General features: G+C 36.7%; 1 protein-coding gene across 1 annotated transcript in view; it reads right to left on the bottom strand.

The window, feature by feature from the left end:
- Positions 1–26,505, bottom strand: part of RYR2 (ryanodine receptor 2) — a 644,069-nt gene that overhangs the window by 187,606 nt on the left and 429,958 nt on the right. Inside the window, 12 exon segments of the mRNA XM_032609082.1 lie at positions 2,001–2,138; positions 2,930–3,019; positions 5,114–5,192; positions 7,430–7,593; positions 9,209–9,349; positions 11,411–11,501; positions 12,825–13,045; positions 14,503–14,672; positions 19,963–20,083; positions 22,764–22,869; positions 24,618–24,804; positions 25,351–25,486. Coding sequence (XP_032464973.1) covers positions 2,001–2,138; positions 2,930–3,019; positions 5,114–5,192; positions 7,430–7,593; positions 9,209–9,349; positions 11,411–11,501; positions 12,825–13,045; positions 14,503–14,672; positions 19,963–20,083; positions 22,764–22,869; positions 24,618–24,804; positions 25,351–25,486 — 1,644 coding nt within the window.

The raw sequence follows: 26,505 nt of genomic DNA, 5'->3' as shown, positions 1-26,505 counted from the left end.
AAACTGCACTAGGAGCTAAGCAGGGTGTAAGGAAGAGCAGAAATGTACACAACCTACACAATTATTTTTTAGCCATCTTGAGAAAAGTTTATTGAAATTCAGAAAAACGTAATTATGACTTTCCTGGAGTTAAAACAAGGTGATCCTTTTCTGAAGATGGATTGGTGATAGCTTGTGCATTATAATTTACAGAGTCTGTAATCACTTCCGATGTTTTAGAATCAGTTTCTTAAATTTCGCGTAACATTTTATATCTGACATGATCCAGTACCATTTTGGAGTTTGTTATGTTTCATCATCGGTTACTGTTTTTTTTTTTCAGAGATGCTCACAAAAGTATGAAATCTATAAGTTATTTTAGTCTTCCGGTGAGCATGGCTAGAACTGTGGGATGAACCTTTGCTTCTCTCCCTTTTCTGGTATTTTTGAAAAATTCTAGAGATAAGACAGGCAGAGGCATACTCAGCAGTCTGCCCTACCTGCTCTGACAGCAGTGGCAGGAAAAGGTATGGCAAAGACAGCAACAAGAGAACGGAGTACCCCTTTCTGTTGCAGCCCTTCCCTTGCCCTCTCTGGGCTGTGCTCCAGCATGTTATATAGACCCAGGTTTTCTGGCTCATAGACAGGTGTTTTTTTTCTTGTCTGCCTCCTACCATTTCTACCCTTTATTGCTGGCCCACAGAATCGGCACCGTTATTGTTTCAAAGGGCATGTTCTCATTCAACATATACAATTTTAGATTAGAGCACATAATTTTTGCTATGAAGGGCAGTGGGAGAATCTATTTTATTTTTCCTGGCAGAGCTTAAAGTCACTTCCATTATGTAATAATTTCCTTATTTCCTATACAACTTACAGGAAAAAAAAAAAAGACATCATTCCATTCTCTGCACTCTGAGAATTTTGTACATACCACTAGCCTAAATCTTATTGTTGTGGTAGGTTTAACAAGACTGTCTCTAACACCAAATTGTGAGTCTTTAGGAGTAGAATTGGATCTGATTATCTTTGTATTCCTATCACCTAGTCCTCAGTTTGTGCTCAATATTTGTTCAAACAGGTTAAAACAAAACGTGATTTAGTTAGAACTGTGCGCATACATGGTAACAAGGTAACATATGCTTTTACAGCTTCTATCTCCAGGATACTTAAGAGAATATGATGTAAAACATGCCCGAATCAGAACTTCATCTATTTAACAGTACTATATTTCAAGTATGAAGCATGGGAAGCACACGCTTTGAGTACCTTCATTTTCTTTTTTTCAAAAAAGTCATCTGTATAAATGGCAATAATGAACACAATAGTTTGGTTAAACCAAAGGCAGTGGCCCAAGCAGTCCGGCAAGGGACGACGACAGGTTTAGCTCCCAGGAGAAATGAAAGGGCCAGGTGGTATCTGGTCCCCTCCTTGAACCCTAGGTTCTCAAGGTCAAGGCTGTCCTTATTCTGCCATCTTGAACACAGAAGCCCCACAGCCAAGCCTTGTTAAGTTGACCCTTGACCTGATCCACTAGCGGCGTGCTCTTCGATCCCTGCGCTGCCTGTCTGGTTCATATCTTCCCTTCGTACGTGGACAGGTGCTCAAGCCCACTTGTATGGAGCATACGTGGGGGTTTTAGATCTGGATCACTACTATCTGACCACCCCTCTAGCTCCTAAGAACCAACCTTCAGTTCTTACTGGTAAGGAGACAAAAGCTCTGTAGACAACCTTTTTGAGGATAAAGGAACGTATTTTACATCCTTCATTAGCATAACTTTAAGACTTTATCATCGAGTACTCCTTTATATACTGTCAGAAGCACAACCTGATACATAAACTCCAGTACTTTAACCAAGACCTAAACTCACTTAAATTAACAGAGTTTTCCCCCTTCTGAACTTTATGTTAGTCTTCAGAATTTTCAAGTTAGTTGTTTTGGAAAACACAGTAATTAAATGAAATATTCAAATTATTTTAAAATAACATAAACAGTGGATTCATCACTGTGATTCTTACCTGGCTTGTCTGGGAAATACGACGAGTCCGGTTATAAAGGGCCATGCTGTCTCCCTCCCGTGTCCTTTCAATTCTCCACCCCCAGGCCAGCATAGTTTTTAAAGATTCTTTGATTGGCCAGCGATAAATTTCTTTTTCCTAGAAAAAAATCAGAAAAGGGTGGGGTATTATGAACCTAAACAAAAATTTTAAATATTTAATGCTTTGTTCTGAAATACTCTGTCTTCCCCTAAAATTTTTTGATTAGCATTGTTTATTTAAAAATAAAAAAGGAGAGTACAAATTCTGAAGAGCAGAGTGTGAGCTGAGACCTCGTTTGACTAATGCTGCTAAGAGGGACCCTATCTTATTATATAGCATGAGGCTAATTTCCTTTAGTTTCCCAGATTCTGATACTTCCGACAGAAACTAGAAAGGAGAAACAGTTAGGAAGAAGTGCCAGATTATATGCCATGTGCTTGAAGCCGTTTATCTGCTTCTCCTGAAGCAGAGAAGTAACTTCCTCTGCAAGCACCACCCTAGAAAATCCTTTTCACTTCACTTTTCAAGATACTGCTTTCCCCTCAAAGAAGTAACATATATGAAAACATAAATAATAAGCATATTACAATATATTACTTCATTATCCCTTATCAAAAAACTCTTAAGAATGAAAAGAATATTTTCTAAAGTTCTTAAAAATACAGGAGAGGAATAAAAATAAAAAAGAAACAGAAAAGTATTAAGTAGAGAAGAGAATAACCAATTAAATACTGACAGAAAATGGTACTACAGAGAAAAAAACAGTACATAAAAAATGGGACCTTTGAGAAAAGGTAAAAATAGTATATATAAAATAGACGTGTTAATAAGAAATTTACATAATGAAGAAAAAAAACTCCCCCCCCCCCAAATTAAAACCATATAAACTTAAAAAATAAACAAGTCACCTTTTCAGATAATAGTTTATATGGCTTCATTAATGGTTGAACTTTAGACGAGTCTGAATATATTTCTCCATAAATCCATCCATTTGCCAACTAAAAAAAATCAAAATTGTTTTACATGCTTTAATTTTAGAGTGTAGGTGTACATGTGTTTAAGTGTGTACTTGATAAGGTAAATCTAAAATGAACCAAGATAAGGATTAAGGTTTGAACTTTATCCAGCATAAGTCAATATAAAGAATTTCATCATAGTCGATATTATTTTGAGTAACCACTTGGAACAAATCTTTCTATCCAGAGATTAAATGCATCCGGTCTTCCTTAGACAGGTCTGTGATTATGTCAATAGCCCTCTGCTAGGAGGAGGCTAAAGGCTGCACGACCCCTATGATACTCATTTTGGCCCATCTTGGGACCCCAACCTGTGAGACGAATAAGTGAAACACTCATTTTAAACAGGAAAACTGGAGCAGCTGGCTTATTTGGAAGCCTCCCTGAATAATGCCACTTGTTTTGCCCACTCCTTTGTCCAATGACCTCTCAACACTCTTGTTCCACGTGATTTTGCCCATATAATTTGGTACATTCACTGTTTCCCTATATCATTTCATGTATGTCTATGGGATCCGGGTAACTAGGCTGAAATAGCTCAGGACTGCCTTCCTGTAAATCTCCTCTCCATCACCACCCCACCAGCTCAGTCTTTATAGAGGACAGATACTTCACTCTTACTGACTTACCTAGTAAATCGATTAAGTTACTGAACAAAGAAAGAGCCATACGCTTAACAAAACAAAAAGGGGGTTTCTTGGAAGCAGGGACCGGTTGGCCGAGGCAAAGATTGAAACTTAGTATCAAGTTTAATAGGGTGGGGCTTCCCTGGTGGCGCAGTGGTGAAGAACCCGCCTGCCAATGCAGGGGACACGGGTTTGAGCCCTGGTCCGGGAAGATCCCACGTGCCACAGAGCAACAAAGCCCGTGCGCCACAACTACTGAACCTGCGCTCTAGAGCCAGCGAGCCACAACTACTGAAGCCTGCGCGTCTAGAACCCGTGCTCCGCAACAAGAGAAGCCACTGCAATGAGAAGCCCGCATGCAGCAATGAAGACCCAACCCAGCCAAAAATAAATAAATAAAAATAAATAAATTTTAGAAAAAGAAAAATAGTTTAATAGGGTGATACTGAGTTGCCACATAACACAAGCAACCCTTGGAACCTTCGCTCTTTGATTTTCACTTCGCCAAATCGGTACATGCTTATTTTAAATTCCTGCTTCATCTCAACTTAATTTCTCTGACAACCCTATTTTAACCATCTTCTCTAAGTTTAAGTAGGCTTAACTTAAATGTGACCACATTTTTCCTCCAGAAAAATCTCATAATATATATATAGGACTTATATCACGGATTGCAACTGCTTTAGTTATCTCATTCAAGTTATCTTTTCTTGACAATGCAAATAAAACATGCCATCTTGCCTCGTAAGTGAACTGCAGATCTACTTAGAGATAAGAAATACAACAGAAGAGCAGAAGGTGTTATTGAAGGTGTAAATAACCACTAAGTTCTGATTAATAATTTTCAAGATTTTATCTAATATAAAATTATACATAAAGCTAAAGTTCCCTTAAAAGATGTCTGGACCTACAGCCACTATTTCTTACTGAAGACCCTAATGACAGTTTAAAAAAAATTTTTTTTGAAGTACAGTTGTGTTAATTTCTGCTGTACAGCAGAGTGATTCAGTTATACATATATATATATATTCTTTTTCAGGTTCTTTTCCGTTATGGTTTATCACAGGCTATTGAATATAGTTCCCTGTGCTATACAATAGGACCTGTTGTTTATCCATCCTACATATAATATTTTGTATCTTATTACTACTTTTTACTCTCACAAAAATGTATGTTCAGAAACTATATTTAATTAATAGATTTTTTGAATTTTTAGCACTGTGATTTTTATGAACACAAATATTCTTATGTGCATTATATGTACATCAGTGGCAGAACTAAGTATTTTATTAGACTAAATATTATGTCAGCAAATCATAATTAAATGTTCTTTCCTAATCTAAAGCTCTCACTTGAAAGTAGAAAATTGTCATGGTCAGATGTATCTGAGCCATGATCATTCATTAGGTACGTTCAGTACTGAATTAGAATGTGATATTCTGACTTTTACCTTGTCCATTGACCACTTGTCATGGGAATGTTCTGCATATTTGTTAATGAAGTATTCCAACTTCTCAGGAATTGTAATACTATGAGAAAAATAAAGAAAAAAGGTTTAATTTTCAGCACTTACAGGGAATCGTATTAATAATTTACTCACAGCTTATGACTGCTTATACCCCATTCGATGCATAACTGTTAAAAAATTGGTTTAACAAGGTACTACTTTTCCATATGGTAGGAACAATATAAGGAAAGTCAAGCAGATAAGGTTCCACCCACTCATCTTATAATGAGTCACACTTTATGTCTTAATGTAAGTTATATACAATAAAAATTATACATAGTATAAATAAAAATAATTAAAATGTATTCAAAGAAGAGGACAACAGATAACACCAATTTTTTCTTTAAACCTGAATGAAGATATAGTTAAATTCAACAAGCTTAAAGACATACTTTTCTCCCACATACGTTCTTTGAAGTTATTCCTCCTTTTGACTTAAGTCTCTTAGGCAACAACTATAAATGGGTAAATATCTGACCTGATATTTACCTATCAGGTAATATCTAACAGCTGATATCTGACCTGTTCCATTTCAAATGTACTAAAATTAATTTTAAGTTAATTGCATACAACTAGTTATATGTTAATAATTTTAAACGTTAATGGTCTATATATAAATTCTAGATGTTACTAATATGAACTATAGGGAAAAGTAATTAACCAATTCATGCTTTATGGTTTTGATAACATTTCTTCTTGATTTCTTTCATGCTTAAATAAATATTTAATCCCTCGAACAGACATGGAGTCCATGCAATTGAAAACCAAGTCTGATGGTAAATGTGAGACTTGGGACTATCAAATATACCTATGAATGGAAAACATAACTTACTAATGCAATTAACTTTGAGAATAGAATTATAAGTAAAACCTAGTATAATGAGATGGTTTACTGTTCTTTTCTAGCAATGTTATCAGTTAGTAATTGAACTTTATGATATTCACATACTTAAAAAACAATATGTTAAAAAATCACAAAGATGTAGAAATTATTGATATCACTACGCAAACCTAGTCTGTTAAGAGGTCCCCAAAGGGGCTAGCCAAGGTAAATTAATATACATGCCCAACACTTATTCATTAATTGGATTTAATTAATCAACACCAAAGCCATAACATTGTTCTAATGTTATTTGAAAATCCTAGATTACATTGTATGTTAACAAACCACAAACTTACCCAAGTAGGAATGTGAACATGTGGTATTTTGGTTTACTTACTTTAGAAGAGATACAAAGGACCAATCACATAAGCCAAATACTGGGGGGGTAGAGTCTTTTCTCACAGGACTGTTATCAAATACCAAACATGCAAATTTAAGGCATTATCAAACTAATGGCATACCACCTGGCTTGAAATTGGGATCTGGTTATGGAAGCTAAACCAGCTGAGGGGCCACCCAGAGACCTGAAAGTTGAACTCCCAAGCAAATTCAGATGCTGTGGATGGTAACTACCAAGTGACTACCTTGCTAATACTGATCTTGCTCAGTCACCACAGAATGGGTAAGATAATGTGGCATGAAGAGCAGCCTCCTTGCAAATGGAAAACCATGGTCCTACTTAGAGACAGTAACAACAACAAAAATGCTGAGACACCTGACGTACCCAAACATCCTATCTGTAGAGCAATTTACGCAAGTAGGTACATGGAAGAGCTTTCATAATGATAAGTAATGTATTATCTGTGGTTAAGGTTGTCACACCGCATTCTCAATCCATGCTAACTTTTCCAGAAATATTCTCATTTGATATTCCCTTCACTCTCACGCTGTGCTTTCTGAGGCTGAACATAAGCTGCTAACCCTAGGCCTGGCTGAGATGTAGTGATGATGAAGTGATGCCCCGTAGCTCACAGAAAGAGCTTTGCACTGCATGCTGGGAGCACCCTGAATCAAAGACTCTGCACAGAAGTTGGCTTCGATTATTAATAAACATTTAGGGTAGAATTTCAACTAAAAAATATAACTGATATACTTTCTTGATTCTCATTATTAGAGGTATTGCCATGTGGTTATTTACAGAGAATCCTGACGATATTAAGAGTATATCTCTTAGAAAGTACATCTTATCTACTTCTGATATTTGTAGAACCATGATTATTACTACTATCATTTCATCAAGTAGAGGGACCCCTAGTAAAAGGATACCAATTCAAGGGGGGCATGGATGAGAGAAAGTTCACTTTAGTACCTTATTCAATTTCAGACTTCACACATCATTTACAATAAAAATCTGCTGCAATAGAAAGAGTCCATACTTTGAGGTATCAACAGGTTGTGGGTTAAAGTTCCCTTCAGAATCCATTGATGACTGTTTTTCCATCATACTGACATAATTTGACTCCATGTAGTCTGGAGGCAAAGCTCCCGCAACTGCACTCAGGCAAGGCAGTGCCAGTTTGAAAAGTTCTTGTTCATATTTCTGGGAAGAGATGGAGGACCGAAAAATAAATACTCCATTACTATTGAGCAAAAGCTGTCAACATGATCACTGCAGCTGACACGATGCTGTAAGAGAAAATCTGAATTACCTTGGGCTGGCTCAACTCCCCGAAGGATTCTTTCTCTAGAAAATGGAAACTATAGCCTGACATCCCATAAGATGAGATGACTGAAGCTTTGTACTGCAGTTGCAGCATAAAAGGAATAAAATCTTTGCTTCTCTAAACGTTTATTCTCCAATAATGGGAAATGAAGTGAACCTGAATATTCTACATGTATAACGTGCCTTTACAACATAAACATAATTTCAGTCAATGAGGACTATTGCTGCACCACATTATAAAGACTAGACATGAAAAATACCCAAAGTATAACATTCCAGAGAGTAAGGAATTTTAACTGGTCTGTATTGCATTACAAAGGTATGAAAAATAAAATTCTGAACTGAGAAAGAAATTCTATAGGAGATATGCATAATCAAAATTTCTGGGGAGAGGTATTTGTATATTAATTACATAATTAGTTAAATCTGTATTTGTAGATTTTTTAAAAAATCAAAAATAATAATTCCTTTATTATTAAAAAATTTTTAATTCAAGTGTAGTTGATTTATAATGTTGTATTAATCTCTGCTGTACAGCAAAGTGACTCAGTTATATACATCTAGACATTCTTTTTTTAAAAAATATTATTTTCCATTTTGCTTTATTCCAGGAGATTGAATACAGTTCCCTGGGCTATACAGTAGGACATTGTTGTTTATCCATTTTAAAAGTTATCTCACTTTAAATGTTCAATTTTAAATTAAAGCTGTAAATTCTTCTCAAAATACCTTCTACATATTATTTCAAAAAGACTCCGGGTTTACCCAAGGCAATTCAGCAAGAAAAAGCATCGAGTTGTAGCTACCAAATGTAATCACAGATAAACTTCCCTTATTACGCAGTAAACTCTTGGTTATACTATTCCAGTCATCTGATAATGCCTCTTTGGGAATTCAAACTGATTTTGATTAATAATTTAAGCATAAGCATATGAAGGATGTTGTTCTGATTTTCTCTGAAATAATACACTCCAGTCTTCTGAAAGTATATGAACTATTCATTATAAATATGGCAACTATAAGGGGATGTCACATACATAAAGCACTGAGTACTTAAATCTCCATAGCAGCAAAGTGGGAAAAGTCAGTAAGGCCACTGGAATATTATAATTTTATGAGATTTAATATTTTATATTTGACAGGATTTCTTCAGGCTTTATAAGATTGGGGAGGTGACTGACTAGGGAGGGTTTGAGTCCAAAAAAGTCCAAATGCACCAGAAACTGATCAACCCATGTGCATAATTTCCTAAAATGCTTAGCCATTTTAAAGTCAGAAAATGTTATGATCACAAGGAACATGTTACCATCATGACTATGAAGAGTTAATATAAATTGCATTCTCAACATTTGTTATAAATGAAGAGAAAAAATAAAACTATGTCAAGTCTTGATGAGCAAAGACAGCATTCCACTATTCCACTAGGAATACTATCTTACCAAGATCCTACGGCTTTTCAGTTGTTTTATTATACAAATAAAACCACAATTACCTTTTGAGACAGGGCATCAAAAATGCCCCAGAACAACTTTCTGGATAAATGAAGTTCTTCTTCTGAGGCAGCTCCAAAGCTTCCCCACCCTCCAGGCAGGCAGTAGTATTTCCAGCATCTTTCATAATGATTTGTCAGCAGCTAGGTGGGAAAACAATTCTAAGAGCACTGAGCTAAAGACACATGGTATATATTTTCCATTTCCTCCCACATGGCATTCTAATGCCAAGGCCACGTAATAAGGCCAACTGATATGGAACTGCTCAATCCCATATGAATTCTTTTGGAGAATACTAAGATCTTATATAGGATGTCTCCTTATATTTAACGCTGAGCACAGGATGAAGACCAAATGACCAATTTCACAAATTATCTTGAACAGAATTCTTTAGGAGGTTGTTTGGTTATCTGTGTACCCCTGAGTTCTACTTTAGTTGCCATCATTTACTTACAATTTTATGACTTGTTATCCCGTGGAATCCATGCATGTAACAGAGGGATTGACGTCACACTGACCCAGAGGATACAGCACCTAAAATGTGCATTCTCAAGGGACAATACCTCTGAATATTTGTGCTTCTTCTCTACCTACCCTGAGTCGTTACACTTTACGATTTGCTTCAGAACGCACATCTCTAAGTAAACTCCCCAAACTGCCCTACTTCCGTAATTTCTTTATCTGTAGCTCTTTGTGGTTTTGGATGTAATTTATTTTCTTCCTGAGGGTCTATGTTGCTTCTTAAGTTTTTAACCTACAAATATTTTGTGGGACTAAACTAGAAGTTCAAAGACATGGATGGAATTTTTTCAATTATTCAGTAGCTCTTTGGATCATTTATTCTGGGTATATAAACCGAAAAATATTCACAACTATTTGCCAAATTAATAAAATTATTATTAATAATAATTAAAATAAAATTATTTTTTGAATAAACTGTAAATTTTTGGACCCTCTTTCCTATAGCTAAGGAGGAAAATAAATTGAGCGTTACTCTTATTAAAGCTAACTAGGTCTCTTACTGTATAAATATTTCTTCTCGTTTGGTCTCCCTCACAGTTACGAATCACACACACACACACACACACACACACACACACACACAATTTAGGAATCTCAAATGATGAAATATTGAGATCTAATTTGCTTAGAGTAACAGGCAAATATCTATAATGCAAAAGAGTTTTACCACATAAAGTGATACTGTATCTTTTTTCAGGTATTTTCCAGCTCATTTGTATCAAGAAAATTTTGCATGACAAGCAAATGATAAAAACTGTAAAAAAAAACAGGATTTTCAGCAAGGATATAACTTACTTTACATAATGCATCAATTTCTCTAGATTTATTAAACCAAAATCACTTTTCGTAGAGAAAGATTGTTTATGTTAAGTATCTAGGTGTGCTTAGTGTCAGAGCAGCTGAAAACAATAGCAGCTTATTTTTATCTTAAACCTCTTTTCACGCCACAATTACTGGGTGGCCATGAGGAAGAAATGATGCTTACCAGGTGGTAGAGCAGAGTGGTCACCTATAAAAAGTCCACTACAGGACAATGACCTCCATGCACAGACCACGCCACTAGATCACACATTGGTACACACCTAATACCTTAAAATCGTGAGCCAGGATTGGTATATTACATGACAGGAAAATATTCCCAAGTCAATAAGACAGAATGAGACTTGATCTTTCACGAGCAGAATAATAAAGCTGGGAAGCAAAAATGTCAGGGACTTCACTCTGTGACAAACTGTAACTGCGTATACATAAAGATTATATTTGATCCTTATGAAATGATATTTGGAAACTGTCATTTGATTACCAACTTAGAAAATGCTGTTTTTCAAACCTATTCTTTATGCCTTGAGGTTGCTAATACTTTAGGCCAGGCCTATTACTATGTTTTCCAGCCTAAGAGTATCTTGCCTCATCTTTTTCTTGTGGCCCATTTTCTTTCCATTGATTTCTATTTCCATTGATTTACAGTAAACCAATCTTAGGATTTCTCTGGTCTTTTATTACTTGTTTATTTTAGGTTGAGGTACACATAGCTATAACTTACATGCCCATTTCAATACCTGGAAGAAATTTTCCAGCATCAAAGATCAAACATGATGTATTTGAGATATATACATATTGTAACAGGAAACAAAGTCAGAGGACCCAGTAATCAAATAACTACAAACACTTCCTGTACTTACCTTAAGAGGCATCTTTGCATGTTCATTTAATAATGGGACATCAAATACTAATCTTCTGAGTAAGTGCTGCATCATAGAAGGTCTCAATTGGCTGGTGGAACAAAGCTAATTTTAATAATGAACATTTAATAATGTCTAAACTAAGTAGAATAATTCATTAGACTACATTATACATGCCAAGAAACTGTACCTACACCTCTCTTCAGATGATGTTAATTTTAGGTGTTCCTAATCCAAAGACTAACCAATAGCTACATACTTTTGTAAAAAGCTACATTTCCAACTCATCTCTAGCTCGCTGATCTGAAGACCAACCCTTATTTGCTACAGGAGATGTTCCTCTTCTGCTCTTTCCCTTGCTACCACTCACAACTGCAGACCCCACTGTTGCTACTAATTTAGTAAATGCTTCTTCCCTCACTCCAGTGAGTGGGAAGGGTCTTCAATGACTAGATCAGAAGCAGGGAGGGAGTGTAGGAACAAGAGGAAGAGAAAAAGACTGAGATCGAAATTTTGCCAGAGGAGAAAGGGAAAGAAAACTAACACACAGTGACCATTTACTGTGTCGGCAATCCTGAGTGCTTCATCTCATTTAATATTTAGAAAAAGTCAGTGAGATAGATATTTTGATTCCATTTCACAGAATTTTGGGGTCAGGGAACTAAAATTAGATTATGAACTAATCTTTTTTTTTTTTTTTCTTTTTTTTAACCTCCCTCAGTCCCATCTGGTTCCTACACCCATATACTCGTTCCACTATGAGTGAAAACCTTTCCTTTACCAATGTACTGGGCAGGCTGCAAGCTTTCACCTCCAAGAGCTCCTGTCCATCAGAAAGAAACCATTACCCTAGCTAGAGGCCTGAGAAATTGTCACTTTGACTGTCAGAACCTCAAAAGGAGAAGATACGCTTCTGGTTTTCAGAGTAAGACCTTCAAACACTTCTATCTATAGGAAGCGGCTTTCCAGGCTGGAGGAAATAGTCTGTCTTCATCACTGTCACAATAGGTCATACTTTAATATTATACTACATATATTTTTTATCTTTAATAAGTCTCTGTTTTCTCTTCTCTTCTGGAAGAGGAGTTAAAACCATCACACAGTGAAAAGGGGAGAATCTACTAATATTACACTAACGTGGCCGGCGACAGCTCACACGCCAACATCCAGAAAAGTATCGTTGGTCCAACACTGTATCCAATGGCTAGATACCGAGAGAGTCTTGGAGGAACACTCCTGAACTTGATCAGGAGCAAGGGCACTCTGGTAAGACTCATACCCCAGCACATAAAATGAATGAATTTTATGGTCCAGAAATTGTTGACAACGTTCAAAACAATTTGTCAAGGGCCAGAGACTAAATTCTCTTTCTTAAAGAAGAAGAAACTTGGTATAGACTTCATTGCCCACTTACCCACAAATGGAGAGTAAACACACTTCTATGGAATCTCGTTGAGCTTTGGTAAGTGAGCAGCCCTTAGAAAGTCTGTACACGGTGTGAAGTAATGAGTCAATGAGGGAAGCATGGTGCTCAGTGCCAGCAAAAAGAGGAGCACATCTTGTTAACAAAGGCAACACGGCCGTGCAAAGGTACCGATTGAGGGCCAGGGCCATGTCTGTAGCGCTCAAAGCAGCCTAGAGAGGAATTGGAGAGGAGACAGTCATTTGTGTTGGGCAGGAGACAATTTTCAAAGGGATCCACAAGTTGACGTGTACTTTCATTACCTAGAAAACGACAAAAGTACATAATACGGAAACTGATTCCTCTGTTATAGATTTACCTGTGGTTCATATGCTTTTTTATCACTAAAGACAATCAATTTTCAATTGCTCATAAATAGACAAAAATGAATGAAGCAATATCTATCTCTTCAAAAAGCCCCAGAGGTTTATGTTCTAAAATAAAATATTGGGGGCTTCCCTGGTGGCGCAGTGGTTAAGAATACGCCTGCCAATGCAGGGGAAAACGGGTTCGAGCCCTGGTCCGGGAAGATCCCACATTCTGCAGAGCAACTAAGCCTGTGCACCACAACTAGTGAAGCCCCTGAGCCTGCAGCCTGTGCTCTGCAACAAGAGAAGACACCACAATGTGAAGCCCGCGCACCACAATGAAGACCCAACGCAGCTAAAAATAAATAAATTAAAAAAATTTTTTTTAAATTTTTAATAAAATAAAATATCAAGGGTAGGATGGATGAAAGACAAAGACACTAATGATATCAAAGAATGTGAGTGCTTCCCTTTACTAGGAGAGGTAAGAGAAAGGAGTTTATTCTCACAGTAGATCTCAAATACATAAATTCTTTCTGAATTCTATATATGAGTATTAATTATATTTCTGTTCATGTCCACCAGCATCAATAACTAAAGGCTGATTGTCCTACCATGTTATCAACTATACTACTTAGGTTCAGAATTTCACATGAACACAACCAAAAGAGAACAAAAAAATTCAGTTTCATTTTTGTGATTCTCCTCTCACAGCTTTCACTACTGACAACTCAAGATCGGATTTCCTCTGATATCGAAGACTCATTTGATTGAGAATAAAAAAAGGTATTATTATAGCTACTAGAATAACATTTAGAGTTTCAGCTTATTTTACAAGGTTTCAAATAGCAGAACACTTACACTGATAATGGCAGATTCTCAATACTGGCCACTGGATTCACAGGACAGATTTGAGGCTGTAGGTACGTTAATAAATGAAGGCACCGGGATGATACTGTGATTGGCATGACTCAACAATGTCCACTAAACCTGCTCAATACTTTAACTGCTTTTGTTGAGATGCATAATTATTTATGTTGACTTCGAAGTGAACAGGAGCCACTGTGACCTCGCAAATGAGGGTTATATCAACTTTCTATTGTCTTCCATTGCACCTGATCAGAATTCTTATCTTACTCTTCAGGTTGTCCATTTTCTCCACTATTCAGTGAGTTCCTTGAGGATATAGTCTATTTTGCTTTCTGTTTACCCTATGCTTGCCTAAAAATATAATAGGCACTCAATAACCATTTGGTGACAATGAATGAATGAATATATCTATGAAAGAAAAAGTTGCAGAAGTCATTTGTTCAGATCATTACCGTATCTAAAGAAGCAGCAGCCCGCAGATCTGGCAGAAAGCCAACCTCGAGAAGATGGAGGAGGAAATCTTGAACCTCAATTCCATAGACCCTGTCAAGGAACAAAACCATGGCTGCCTTGTGATCTGGGCAAAACCCCGCAGACATGTCAGGCTCCACCACATTCCCATCTAAAAAAGAGAAGGTGATACATCGTTGTTAATGAAATAGATTACAAATGGCTACTTTCCAGCCTTCTCGTGTTTTAAATAAAGTTATCCGGTGAATGGTTTTCTGTTCCTCTACTACCCTCAAGCAAAGGCTGGGACTTAGCTGAGGCAATATGGCAGTGCAGTGTAAATCCATGGTCATTTAAATGTTATTGGGCATCCATTTGTTAACTGTGTATAAGATTAGGACATAGCACTATGCCAGATACCGAGAAGGAAACAAAATGGCACCCAAAATCCAAACTGTAAAACTAAGAGTAAATATCATAAAGCTAAAATGTAAAGCAAGGTTTGCATTCTTTTCAATACAAGAACCTCTTGAAAACTTAATAAAACATTATTAAAGTTCATGTACCCTATGTGACAAACATGGTACATTTACATCATTTACATATTTATGGCTTAGACAATTACAGGATAATGAACAAAACTCTAGGAACCAGTCTGACTTTCAAATGAAAGATGTTTCATTAATCATAATAGCATTTAGTAACATTTAAAACATATTTGAGAGACATGTTATTTTCTCTATCAACAGTCAAGGCTTGATGCCTATACAGAGGAGTGAATTCCTTAGTATAACTCTGTAGATTCATAGAGGAGATCACTGATATGAAGAATTAGGGAATTATGTGCCCATTGAAAATACTGGAGAACAAACTTGTTTTCTGTTTGACCGTGTGATAATTATGCCACATTGCTGCTGACCACACACTATAAGACTCTGCAAATACTATCACAGAATCTTTATTACTGATGCAATGTTGGAGAAAGAAGGACCCAGGGAAAGATGATACATGACCATACCCATCCTTAAAGAATACAGTCACAACGTTTTTGTTTTCATTCACAGTCGATGAATGAATTTGATATTTGAATCATGAAAATGAACAAATAACAATGTTTTAAAGGAAATTAGACTGAAGACTAATACGAAACCACTTCCATTCCTTATAATTAATAATAACTAATACACCTAATACCTTCCTTCCTGTAATTACAATAATAAGAATAACAATGCTTGTCATTTGTGCTGTTGTCAGGTATTATGTTAGGAATGTTCCAGACACACTTTCATACAATTTTCACACGTGCACTATGAAGGTGGTATTATTATCTTCCTTTAGCACAAGATAAAAAGCGACTTTTAGGGAAGTTAAATAACTTGTCCAAAATTGCACGTCTAGTCATTGGCAAAGTTAGATTTAAACTAAGTAAAAATGGATTTAAAATCCAACCCGAGGTAATTTAATCCTTACGTTAAATCAGCATGCTCTAATTTTTGATTAAAAATCTACATGAAACTCCAGTTCCATTCTCCTAAAAAATCACATTATAGGTAATTTATAGGATTCTATTCTTCTAACAGAAAGCTGTGCCTAAGGAAATGATAAGCAACTCATTGATCTTGAAATAAGACTTGTTTTTGAAACACTCCATTCAGGTGGACATTCATTTTAAGGAATGCTGCAACTCCAGCTGCCTGGGAATGAAGACTCATGGATGGGCTGCTGCTTCATGCTCTCCGTCTCCTCAGACACACTGGGGACAGTACAGCTGATGAACTGCCTCCTCTCAGACTCCTGGAAAATGAACTGGCACAAGGCGGGCCAGCTGCACTGGCTTTACCCTGTGCTGGCTGCATTATTCATCCACCTAAAATGACTGCCTCACACAACCTCCCCAAACCTGTCTGGACCAAGAGCTGCGGGAAAAGAATAGCTACCTTTGAGATTAGACACTTGCCCCTTAATTTTTCTAAACTCCTCCTTCTTTCATTATCCTTTTGGGCTACCCTCTAGCTCTAGGATAATTATAATAAAAATGTATGAGACCCATCAGAATGGCCCTCAGCAAAAAGTCTAGAAACAACAAATGCTGGAGAGGGTGTGGAGAAAAGGGAACCCTGCTACACTGTTGGTGGGAATGTAAATTGGTGCAGCCACTATGGAGAACAGTATAGAGGTTCCTTAAAAAACTAAAAATAGAGCTATCATATGATCCAGCAATCCCCCTCCTGGGCATATATCCAGAGAAAACCATAATTCGAAAGGATACATGCACCCCTGTGTTCACTGCAGCACTATTTACAATAGCCAAGACATGGAAGCAAACTAAATGTCCATCAACAGAGGAATGGATAAAGATGTGGTACATATATACAATGAAATATTAGCCATAAAAAAGAATGAAATAATGCCATTTGCAGCAACATGGATGCATCTAGAGATGATCATACTAAGTGAAGTAAGTCAAAGACAAATATCATATGATATCGCTTATATGTGGATTCTAAAAAATGATACAAATGAACTTATTTACAAAACAGAAAACAGACTCACAGACTTAGAAAACAAACTTATGGTTACCAAAGGGGAAAGGTGGGTGGGGGGAGGGATAAATTAGGAGGTTGGGACTGACATATACACACTACTATATATAAAATAGATAATCAAAAAGGACCTACTGTATAGCACAGGGAACTCTACTCAATACTCTGTAATGGCCTATATGGGAAAAGAATCTCAAAAAGAATAGCTATATGTATATGTATAACTGATTCACTTTGCTGTACACCTGAAACTAACACAACATTATAAATCAACTATACTCCAATATAAAATAAAAATAAAACTCATGGCCTAGGAAAAAAATGTATGAGAAAGGCCTTAGCTAATACTGAGGAGCAGGGTACTAATGTTTAGAGACAAACTTCACATACTAAATACAGAACATATAATAGGAATTATCAGCAATAGCTGGTGATGCTTAAAGAACCAACTGACCTGTCATCGAAACCTAAGAAGAAATATTGATGGTTTAAGTTTTAAAAGTTGATTTAATGCATACCACAGCAAAATAAAAACATACAAGTTTCTGTCTACATTCTCCATAAAAAGAAAGAAGATTAAAAAAAGCATCAATTTAACAATAACCAGTAGATGGTGTTTTAAATATTAGCTTTCATTGTGACTGTGATAGTTCACCAAAAATCCTTTAAATCCTAAGGTAGACAATATACTGCATATTTATTACAAAAAAGTCATAACATTACTATAACTCAAGTAAATAGGACAGGAAAGAAACTAACTTGGAAAATCTTAAAGGCTAGTAAAGACAGATAACTGGAAGAAAAGGAGGTATATTGAGACTTTTGGGGCAATTCTGAAAGGGACATCTGGACACTCTTACAGTCCTTGTTTTTGGTTCTTTGTTATTACTGATTTTAACCATAAAGGCTAGCATTTTTTTATTCCCCAATCCATGTGTCACTGGTATTATTCTTATCTTTTTTCCTGAGAGTATCAATTTTGTGGCTCAGAACGTAGGGGAAAGACAAGATATTTAATTAAGTAAATGAATGCGAGTTAGAAGTAAGGTGAAAAGAAGGTAAATGAGGAGAGTCTGTTTATACACAAGAAAAAGAAACTGCCTAAAATGGGCAAGACAAAAAGCTAGGGGACAATTTTTAAGGTCCAGCTTTCCCTAAATTTAGAATGGGTATTCAGTTATCATGGCTGTTTGTGTCACCTGAAGATGTGGGTGCGTAAAGTTAGCAAACACGAAACTTTACTTCCTAACAATACGGCCGCCGGCAAGTAGGGTAGACCGCTTGCCATTACACAGTGGTCCCCTCATTCTAGACTTGAGGTACTGACAGCTAATCTTCTCTGGGCATAATTCATGAAAGAAAAGGGTCATCACGTGTACTTCGTATCTAAATGTGTTTTCGTTCTAAAATCAGAAGTTTGTATAAAAATGATATGTGTAACAATATCCAATCAAGTTTGGAAAACAGAGCAAAACTGCCATTGGAAAAAGGGAGAATAAAGTATAATTTGGGACCTAACATATCTTTTAGGTGCCTTCAGTGACTGCTTAAAATTTTTTATGGGAGGCGGAGAGTGAATTACCAACAGGGAATTAGGCCTTGGGCCCAGGCCATGTGCCATTTCTGTTGTAGTCTGGGCTAGTGCAGGGGCTCAGCATGGGGGAGAATCGGGGCCCTATCACCACCTCCACAGTAAAGCATCAGCTCCTCACTCCAACCTTCCTGAGCTGGGCCCTCCCATCTCCTCCCAACCTAACGCAAGCAGGGCTGTAAGGAATCACAGCTTCTGGGCGTTTATATGGAGAGTCTGTTGACTTTATTTTACATGCTATAGAGTTAACATTGGAAAATTAATCACAAGCAGTTCTAAACCAAAAATGGCATGTTGTAAAAGAACAATAAACGATGAGTTAAAATGGGGAGAAACAAATCTTTCCAAAATGTTCTCCTCAGTCTTGAAAAGAGCACTTCTTTCAACACACTGGCAATTTTTAAATCACTAAGTCAAAACCTATGACCACTGTTTTAGAAAAAAAGTATTATAAGAAAGTGACCACGAAAACTATCAAAAAGAGTGAATTAAGGTGTTGCTGTCAAGAAAGAGAAGAACAGGGGACCAAAGAACTCTAGGAGAGACATTAGATAAAACAGTTGAGATGCTTATTTCCCTTTTCTGGAAACTGAAATGTCACCTGAAGAAGACTTAAAATCTCTTTGGAAACAGCTGGTTAAAAACAATGCATGTAGAAAATATTTTATAAAAAAAATATTTTTTTAATTGGGGTATAGTTGCTTTACAATGTTGTGTTAGTTTCTGCTGTATGATGAAGTGAATCACCTATATGTATACATATATTCCCTCCCTCTTGGACCTCCCTCACACCACCCCTCCAACCGACCACTCTAGGTCACCACAGAGCACCAAGCTGAGCTCCTGGTGCTATACAGCAGGTTCCCACTAGCTATCTTTTTTACACACGGTAGTGTATATATGTCAATCCTAATCTCCCAATTCATTCCTCTATGTTCACACATCCGTTTTCTACATCTGCATCTCTATTCCTGCCCTGCAAATTGGTTCATCTGTATCATTTTTCTAGATTTCACATATATGTGTTAACATATACAGTGGAATATTACTCAACCATAAAAAGGAATGAAATTGGGTCATTTGTAGAGATGTGGATGGATCTAGAGTCTGTCGCACAGAGTGAAGTCGGAAAGAGAAAAACAAATATTGTATATTAACACATATGTGTGGAATCTAGAAGAATGATACCGATGTAGTTCATTTTTTAAAAGAAACTTATGTAGTGTAACTATGCTGCAGGGAAAGAAACTGTGGGTACTGATGAGCTTATTGAAAACACCACACCATCCACGTCCTACTGAATTACAAAGAATGGAAATTCACCTTACCTTTGGCTATCGTTGGCATCTGAAAAGCAATGCTGATTACTCCCACCAAATCTCCCAGTGGAATCAGGGATCTCAAAATCGACCTGATTCTGATGGCTTCTCCCTTAGCAGCATGAATCAACTACAGGCAGAAAAATAAAGGAACAAAGAATAACTTTGTGAAATCAATGTTCTAATTCTATCTAGAAAACTGGAAGAATGGGAATCCAAGTCTAAAATAATTTTCTGTTAATTATATAAAGTTAGACCTCTTTAATAATAGAACCACTCTGTGATTCAGCAATTCCACTCCTGGGTAAATATCCAAAGAAAACAGAAACACTAATTCAAAAACATATATGTACCCAAATGTTCATAGCAGAATTGCCTAGATATAGCACCCTAAGTGTCCATCAACAGAAGAATGGATAAAGATGTGGAGTGTGTGTCTATCTTTCTATATCTGTCTATATCCATACAGATAGATAGATAGACACACAACAGAATACTACTCAGCCATAAAAAAGAATGAAATGTTGCCATTTGCAACAGAATGGGTAGAACTGGAGGGCATTATCCTTAGTCAAATAAGTCCGACAGAGAAATACAAATACTGTACAGGATCACTATATGTGGAATCTAAAAGATAAAACAAATGAACAAATATAACAAAACAGAAACAGACCCACAGTTACACAAAACAAACTAGTGGATACCAGTGGGGAGAGGGAAGGGGGGAGGGGCAAGACAGGGGTAGGGAATGAAGAGATATAAGCTATTATGTATAAATAAATAAGATACAAGGTTATATTGTACAGCACAGGGAATACGGCCAATATTTTATAATAACTTTAAATAGAGTATAACCTATGACAATACTGAATTACTATGTTGTACGCCTGAAACTAATATAATATTGTAAATCAATTATACTTTAATTAAAAATTTTTTTTAATTAAAAATAAATAATAAAATTGAAACTCTCTCAGAAAGTGCTGTTTCAGGCTTACAGACAGATATTTACTTGCCACACAATTTTCATTGACTTCAGCACACACTGAGTCACATGCTGCAGTCTAGGCCAACAGGTATATCCATTAGAATAATAGTTTTTATCCTCTCTGGGGTATTAAAGTATTTTAAGACTGATAAGTCTGTGAATGCTTAACCCCCCAAATTACATATAAATATCTATCCATAACATATGCAATAATACTAAGGGAAAAATTATTATCTTTAGGTTCTGAACATATACTAATATTTAGGCTGGTTTAGCCTTTTTTGTTTTGTGATAAAAATGTCATTGTATATCCACCTATATTCCACCCTGATTTCTCCCAAGGATGGGTTTATAATGTTGGGGAAAATGGTGAACATGGATCCTAACAGGTGTTTTAGACCTTCACTGGCTAATGTATCTATGAAGATCGTGGACCTGACATAGTCAAGGATCTCAGCCCATCTCTGCAACAGACTGGAAGCTTCCAATGCCAGGGAACGCATCTGTTCCTTCACCACAGAGTGTGAAACAGAAGCACAATTTCTGACACCTAGGAAGTCCTCAATTAATGGTTGTTGAAGGTGAATACATTTCTGAAGTGCCAAGGTTAGTCCCTTATTAAGTCACTTGGTTGTTTTTCCCCTTAATAGAACAAAAATCTTCTATTTATTAGCATAATTTCTCTCACGGTTCCTTTGATTTTCTACTTTAACAGGAAAAGAATGAATATTGTGGGCATAAAGTTTTTTCTCTGCAATGACCTTCCAGCACACAAATTTTTGATAGTCTATTCCCATTTACTATAATGAAAATCTCACTGATAGCAAGTTAAGTCGTTACAAAAAATCAAACTCCAGGTTTTCTAACATTCTAATATTTCTCCATCCTGCGATTCCTCTCTGTTCACAACAAAAGATTACATCCAGAAAGCAAGAAAGTTTTAACCTATGGGTGTGAGAGAAAGAGACAAAAACAAACAAGCAAACCCCACTCCCCCTACCCCCCCCCCCACACACAAAAAAAGACATAGATTCGAAGGGTAGGGAGAAAGGTGATGTGTTGTAACTAACAGTCACTTTGGCTTCATGCTCAGAGCAGTCAGAAGTGTATTTGCTTTCTTCCCCAGGACTGGTCAATGTGCTTCAGACTCTAGCTGTTTCCCATCAACAGATCATGAAGCTAATTTTATGGACCCTGGCTAGCATTTTTTAAATTAATATAATGGAAGAAAACAGAATAGATTACAATAAAGTAGAATATAGCAGAATGTATTACAGAGTAAAAGTAAGTATCGTTCCATGAACTTCAATTACCTTTTGGTCAAAAAGTTTATGAAAACTCTAATCAATAGGGTCTACATAGCTCTTTCCTTTCCCGTGACCTGCTCCTAGCCCCACTTTCCCTTAAACCAGTGGCCAGCATGTAGCAGCTCCTTCAAAAGGACTAAATATTATATAGCAAGGAAACAACCCTTGGTAGGAGTGGTGCTTTCTGCATGCACTAAAACAGGAAAGGACATTGTATAGGAAAAATAAGTTATTTCCTTCTTAAAGTGTGGGGAGGCTTATATGAGTTTTAGAGGTGTATTAGTAACTGACTAGTCTATTAATGACTCATAACGAAATCTCATCACTAATTTTTGTAACCAAGAAGATATTTCCAACTAAACAAACACTTGTTCAACAATGAGGCTGCAGCAATTATTTTTAATGGAGCATGAAGACTGATGGTTTTGGATACTTTTGTGGTTTTTGCAAGTGACGGATGTCTTAACAAAGAGGAATAAGCCAGGATTTTTGTTCTTGGACCCCACAGCACTTACATGCATTTCGGGAGCACAGCGTCCTAACAGGTCAATCAAAGCTGCATAAAATGTCATGATGGCATTCCCCATGTGGATGGTATCCTCTTCCTCCTCTTCTGTATCACTTTCGTGGATTTTTCAAAAGAAACAGAAAGAAAAGCAAACGGGATAATAAAATGACGTTTCAGATTTATTACATACTTCTCAGAGGAAAGGGACCAGTACGGTAATTAATTCTGCTTCTTCTGACACTTTTCACATATGTGTTTAATATACAGCTTGACATTTCAAAAAGGAAAATAAAAATGGGTTAAAGACAAGATTTGAGATTCTACCACCAAGAAGGCATCTGTGGGAACTTTAATATTAAGATTCCTTCAAAATGGAAAAAAAAGAGGAATTATTAATTTGATTGATTCTGCTCATTTCTACTGGCAGACAAGATATTAACAGAAAATAACTGACTGAAGAACTTGGTAAGTTTACTTTTGTCAACAGCATACATTTAGAGAAAGGGTGACAAAGATCTGTCCTATAAGATGACATATACAAGACACCCAGTAAGGTGATTTGCCCAGAATACTTCATAAACGTGATTTCATTTACTCACCTCTCTCTTTACTCTGCCCCACCCACTCACTCCCAAGTAATACAACATGAAAAATATCAATATTTCATTATCTCGCTGATGAGAGACAAATTTGGATGGCCCTGGAAGATCACGTCATTCCTTGTTTAGTGGCCTGGCCGACAGCTGCCTCAGCTGGACTCAGCAGTCTGCAGAGTAACAGCAGGGCCTGTTGACAATATTGTTCCTCGCAAGCAATGCTGCCCCCAAGGTCCTCAGCTGCACACCTACTCAGGTGGTACTCGACCAGCAATCTCTTGGTATATTTTCTACTTGTTAGAAAAACTAAGGGATTCCTAGTTCCTCAACAGCTAACTGATAAATATGTAACTTGCTCTTGGAGCACTCCCAGCCTGGAACCCTGGCCTTGCTGTCGATGGAATATTTATGCCAGGTCTTTAAGTGGGAGAACCAGGGTTTGCAGGACTACCTCTTTGCTTGGAAAACTGCCTCCAATAAGCCCTATGTTATATCTTTACCAGTGGTGCTAGCAGTGTGGTTGCATGGGCCCCTAGCAGGACACTCAGCTCCACAGATTAAAAAAAAATAGGAAGCTGGGACTTCCCTGGAGGTCCAGTGGTTAAAACTCCATGCTTCCACTGCAGAGAACATGGGTTCGAGCCCTGGTCATGGAACTAGATCCTGCACGCCACGTGATGTGGCTAAAAAAGGAAGCAACACGCCTGGATGAATTTATTGCTGGAATCAAGTATTAACAACAAAGACTACGGAGAAATGTAAGGTAGTCGCTGCCTCCCCGGTCACCAAGACCTTAATAAAGCATTTTACTCCTCAAGGTGACAACATCCCCTTTTCTCTGCCAACACACCAGATTAGTTAAGTCCCCATCCTCTTGCTAAAGGTCTCTTTCTCTTACTATTATCATGAAAACTCGTTCCAGCTAGCCTCCCAGTGAACTCTATTCTAATTTCAAAGGCTCACCTGCCATCATTTGTAAGAACTCACTGCTCCCTAGAGCCCTGAGAAAATTCACAAAATACATCTCCTACAACCTAAGTTTTTTTCGACTAAATCCACACAGTCTTCCTGAGGTCCCTCTTTGTTCATTCACCCTATTCCGGCAGCAAATTCCATCCCTTCTCTCAAAACACATTTCATTTTCAAGGGAAGAAATCCGGAGTACCAGAGAATTATACTGCAATTAAGAGAACACAAATTATATTTTCTAAAATTAAAAGTCAAGTGGTATCATTTAATCTTAAGAGTGTGTATATTCGACCTACGGGGTTTTGCTGGATCCACTAGTTGGTGAGGGACCATCTCGAGAAGGATCCTCAGCTATTTTTATGGCTTCTTCCATGGCTGCGAGCAGACCATTCCCACCTTCCCCCCTCAAGGCAGGACCGAAACACTCAGGCCTCCGGATGAGCAATCTCACCACGACATTTGCATTCTCCTCCACGCTTTCCCCTAAGATCAAACGGGGAACAGGAGTAAGCAAACGTTGACTACATGGAAGTTCTGAGCAAACAATGTTATACTAATCTGCTTATATTTAAAGAAAAATAACTAAAACCTAATAAGGTAGTAGTAGAGCCAAAGTTGAATCCAAATTACTAGGGTTCTGTCCATAAGGCTCAGTAAATTTCCTTTCTTGCCCTTAAAATTTTCCAAGTAAAGAAAAGCATGATGGAGGTATAAACTATTCATTTTTGTTAATTTGTTATAGGAAGTGAAGTCTTGATCCTAGCTATTATTAGAGTCTAATTATAAAAACAGCAAGAATGTAAGTGCCTAAAAATTTTTATTTAATAATGAAAGCCCAGCATCACGATCAAAATAAATATTACAAAATAAATTATTACTGTGAAAAAGCCTACTGATTATAAGATATTCAATTTCTTTACTACTATCTACTTCCTTCATGAAAATGCTGCGATGCCTCATTATTTTATACATCTATTTTTTTTGCAGTCTTAATAATGACCATAAAAGACCCTAAGCGATTCATCCTACCATTACAGAAGACAGCAAATCTGAGAAAGTCAAGATATCTCTCTCCTTCAACTGGATTCCACCCAATGTCTGGATAACCCTTCGACACCAGCATCTGACAACTTTGCAGTCCACAACCAGCCAAATATCGCACTACCTGCAAAAACAAGATGATAAACAAAAACGTTATCCCTTGGGTGAGATACTCATTAGAAACTTGCACTAGACATGGTAAATGTTATTATCAAGGGATAGTTTAAAATGAATGCATTTTTGCAAGTTCTTTTTAATCTCATGACCGTCTATATGAACCCCCTTTAGTAAAACCTTAGTTGACAAACTGTAACAAAGTGCTATCATAGTAAAAATGTTTATGAATGAACTCTATGAAAGAAAAATATTCCTGAATTTCGTATCATTTGAGACTTTTACCTACAAGAGTCATAATACTTGATAAACTTCAAAAATGCCTAATGGCCTCTGGCCCGGTGTAAAACCTGAATCCATCTGAGATAGTGAAAGATCCATCTGAGATATGATGATATTTTAAAGAAGTGAATTTATTTCCAAAATAAAATATCAGTGTAATGGGGGAAGGGGTGTGTGTGAGAGGACACCCAGAGAAGTGGAGAAAACTAAGCTCAGGGTCAAATATCGTTGGGTTCAAATCTGACCTACATTAGAACTTAGTGTATCATCTTGAACCACGGTTTCACTGTCTATTAAGTTTGGGATAATACTACCAACCTTTCTGCTTTGTTAAACTTAACACATTAAAATTTCTGCTTAGCTTGGCCTTTTAAAATATATGTATCTATATAAGATTTCATAACAGAACCAGTTTTAAAAGAAATCCCTAAAAAAAAAGGAATCCCAAAAGAAGTCACTATAAATGGTAGCAGATGGTTGGAGGAGCAACTTATCAAACAAAATAAGCTATACCCAGCTCAGTCACAAGCTAAGCCAGGCTTAAAAATAAATAAATAATAAAGCTAAAAATATTTTACATCATCCTTATTGAGGTATAATTTATGTATAATAAATTCATCTATTTAAAGTATAAATTCAATGATCTTTGAGAGATTTATCCATCTGTAAGAACCCACAACCAAGATGTAGAGCATTTTCCATTGCTCCTCGGGTCCCCACGTCTTTTGCAGACCATCCGTCCCTACA

This window comes from Phocoena sinus, chromosome 16 (genome assembly GCF_008692025.1).
Source record: "Phocoena sinus isolate mPhoSin1 chromosome 16, mPhoSin1.pri, whole genome shotgun sequence".
Classification (NCBI taxonomy): Eukaryota; Metazoa; Chordata; class Mammalia; order Artiodactyla; family Phocoenidae; genus Phocoena; species Phocoena sinus.
Note: the sequence above shows the minus strand (reverse complement) of the source record. Positions and strands in the feature narration are given on the sequence as shown.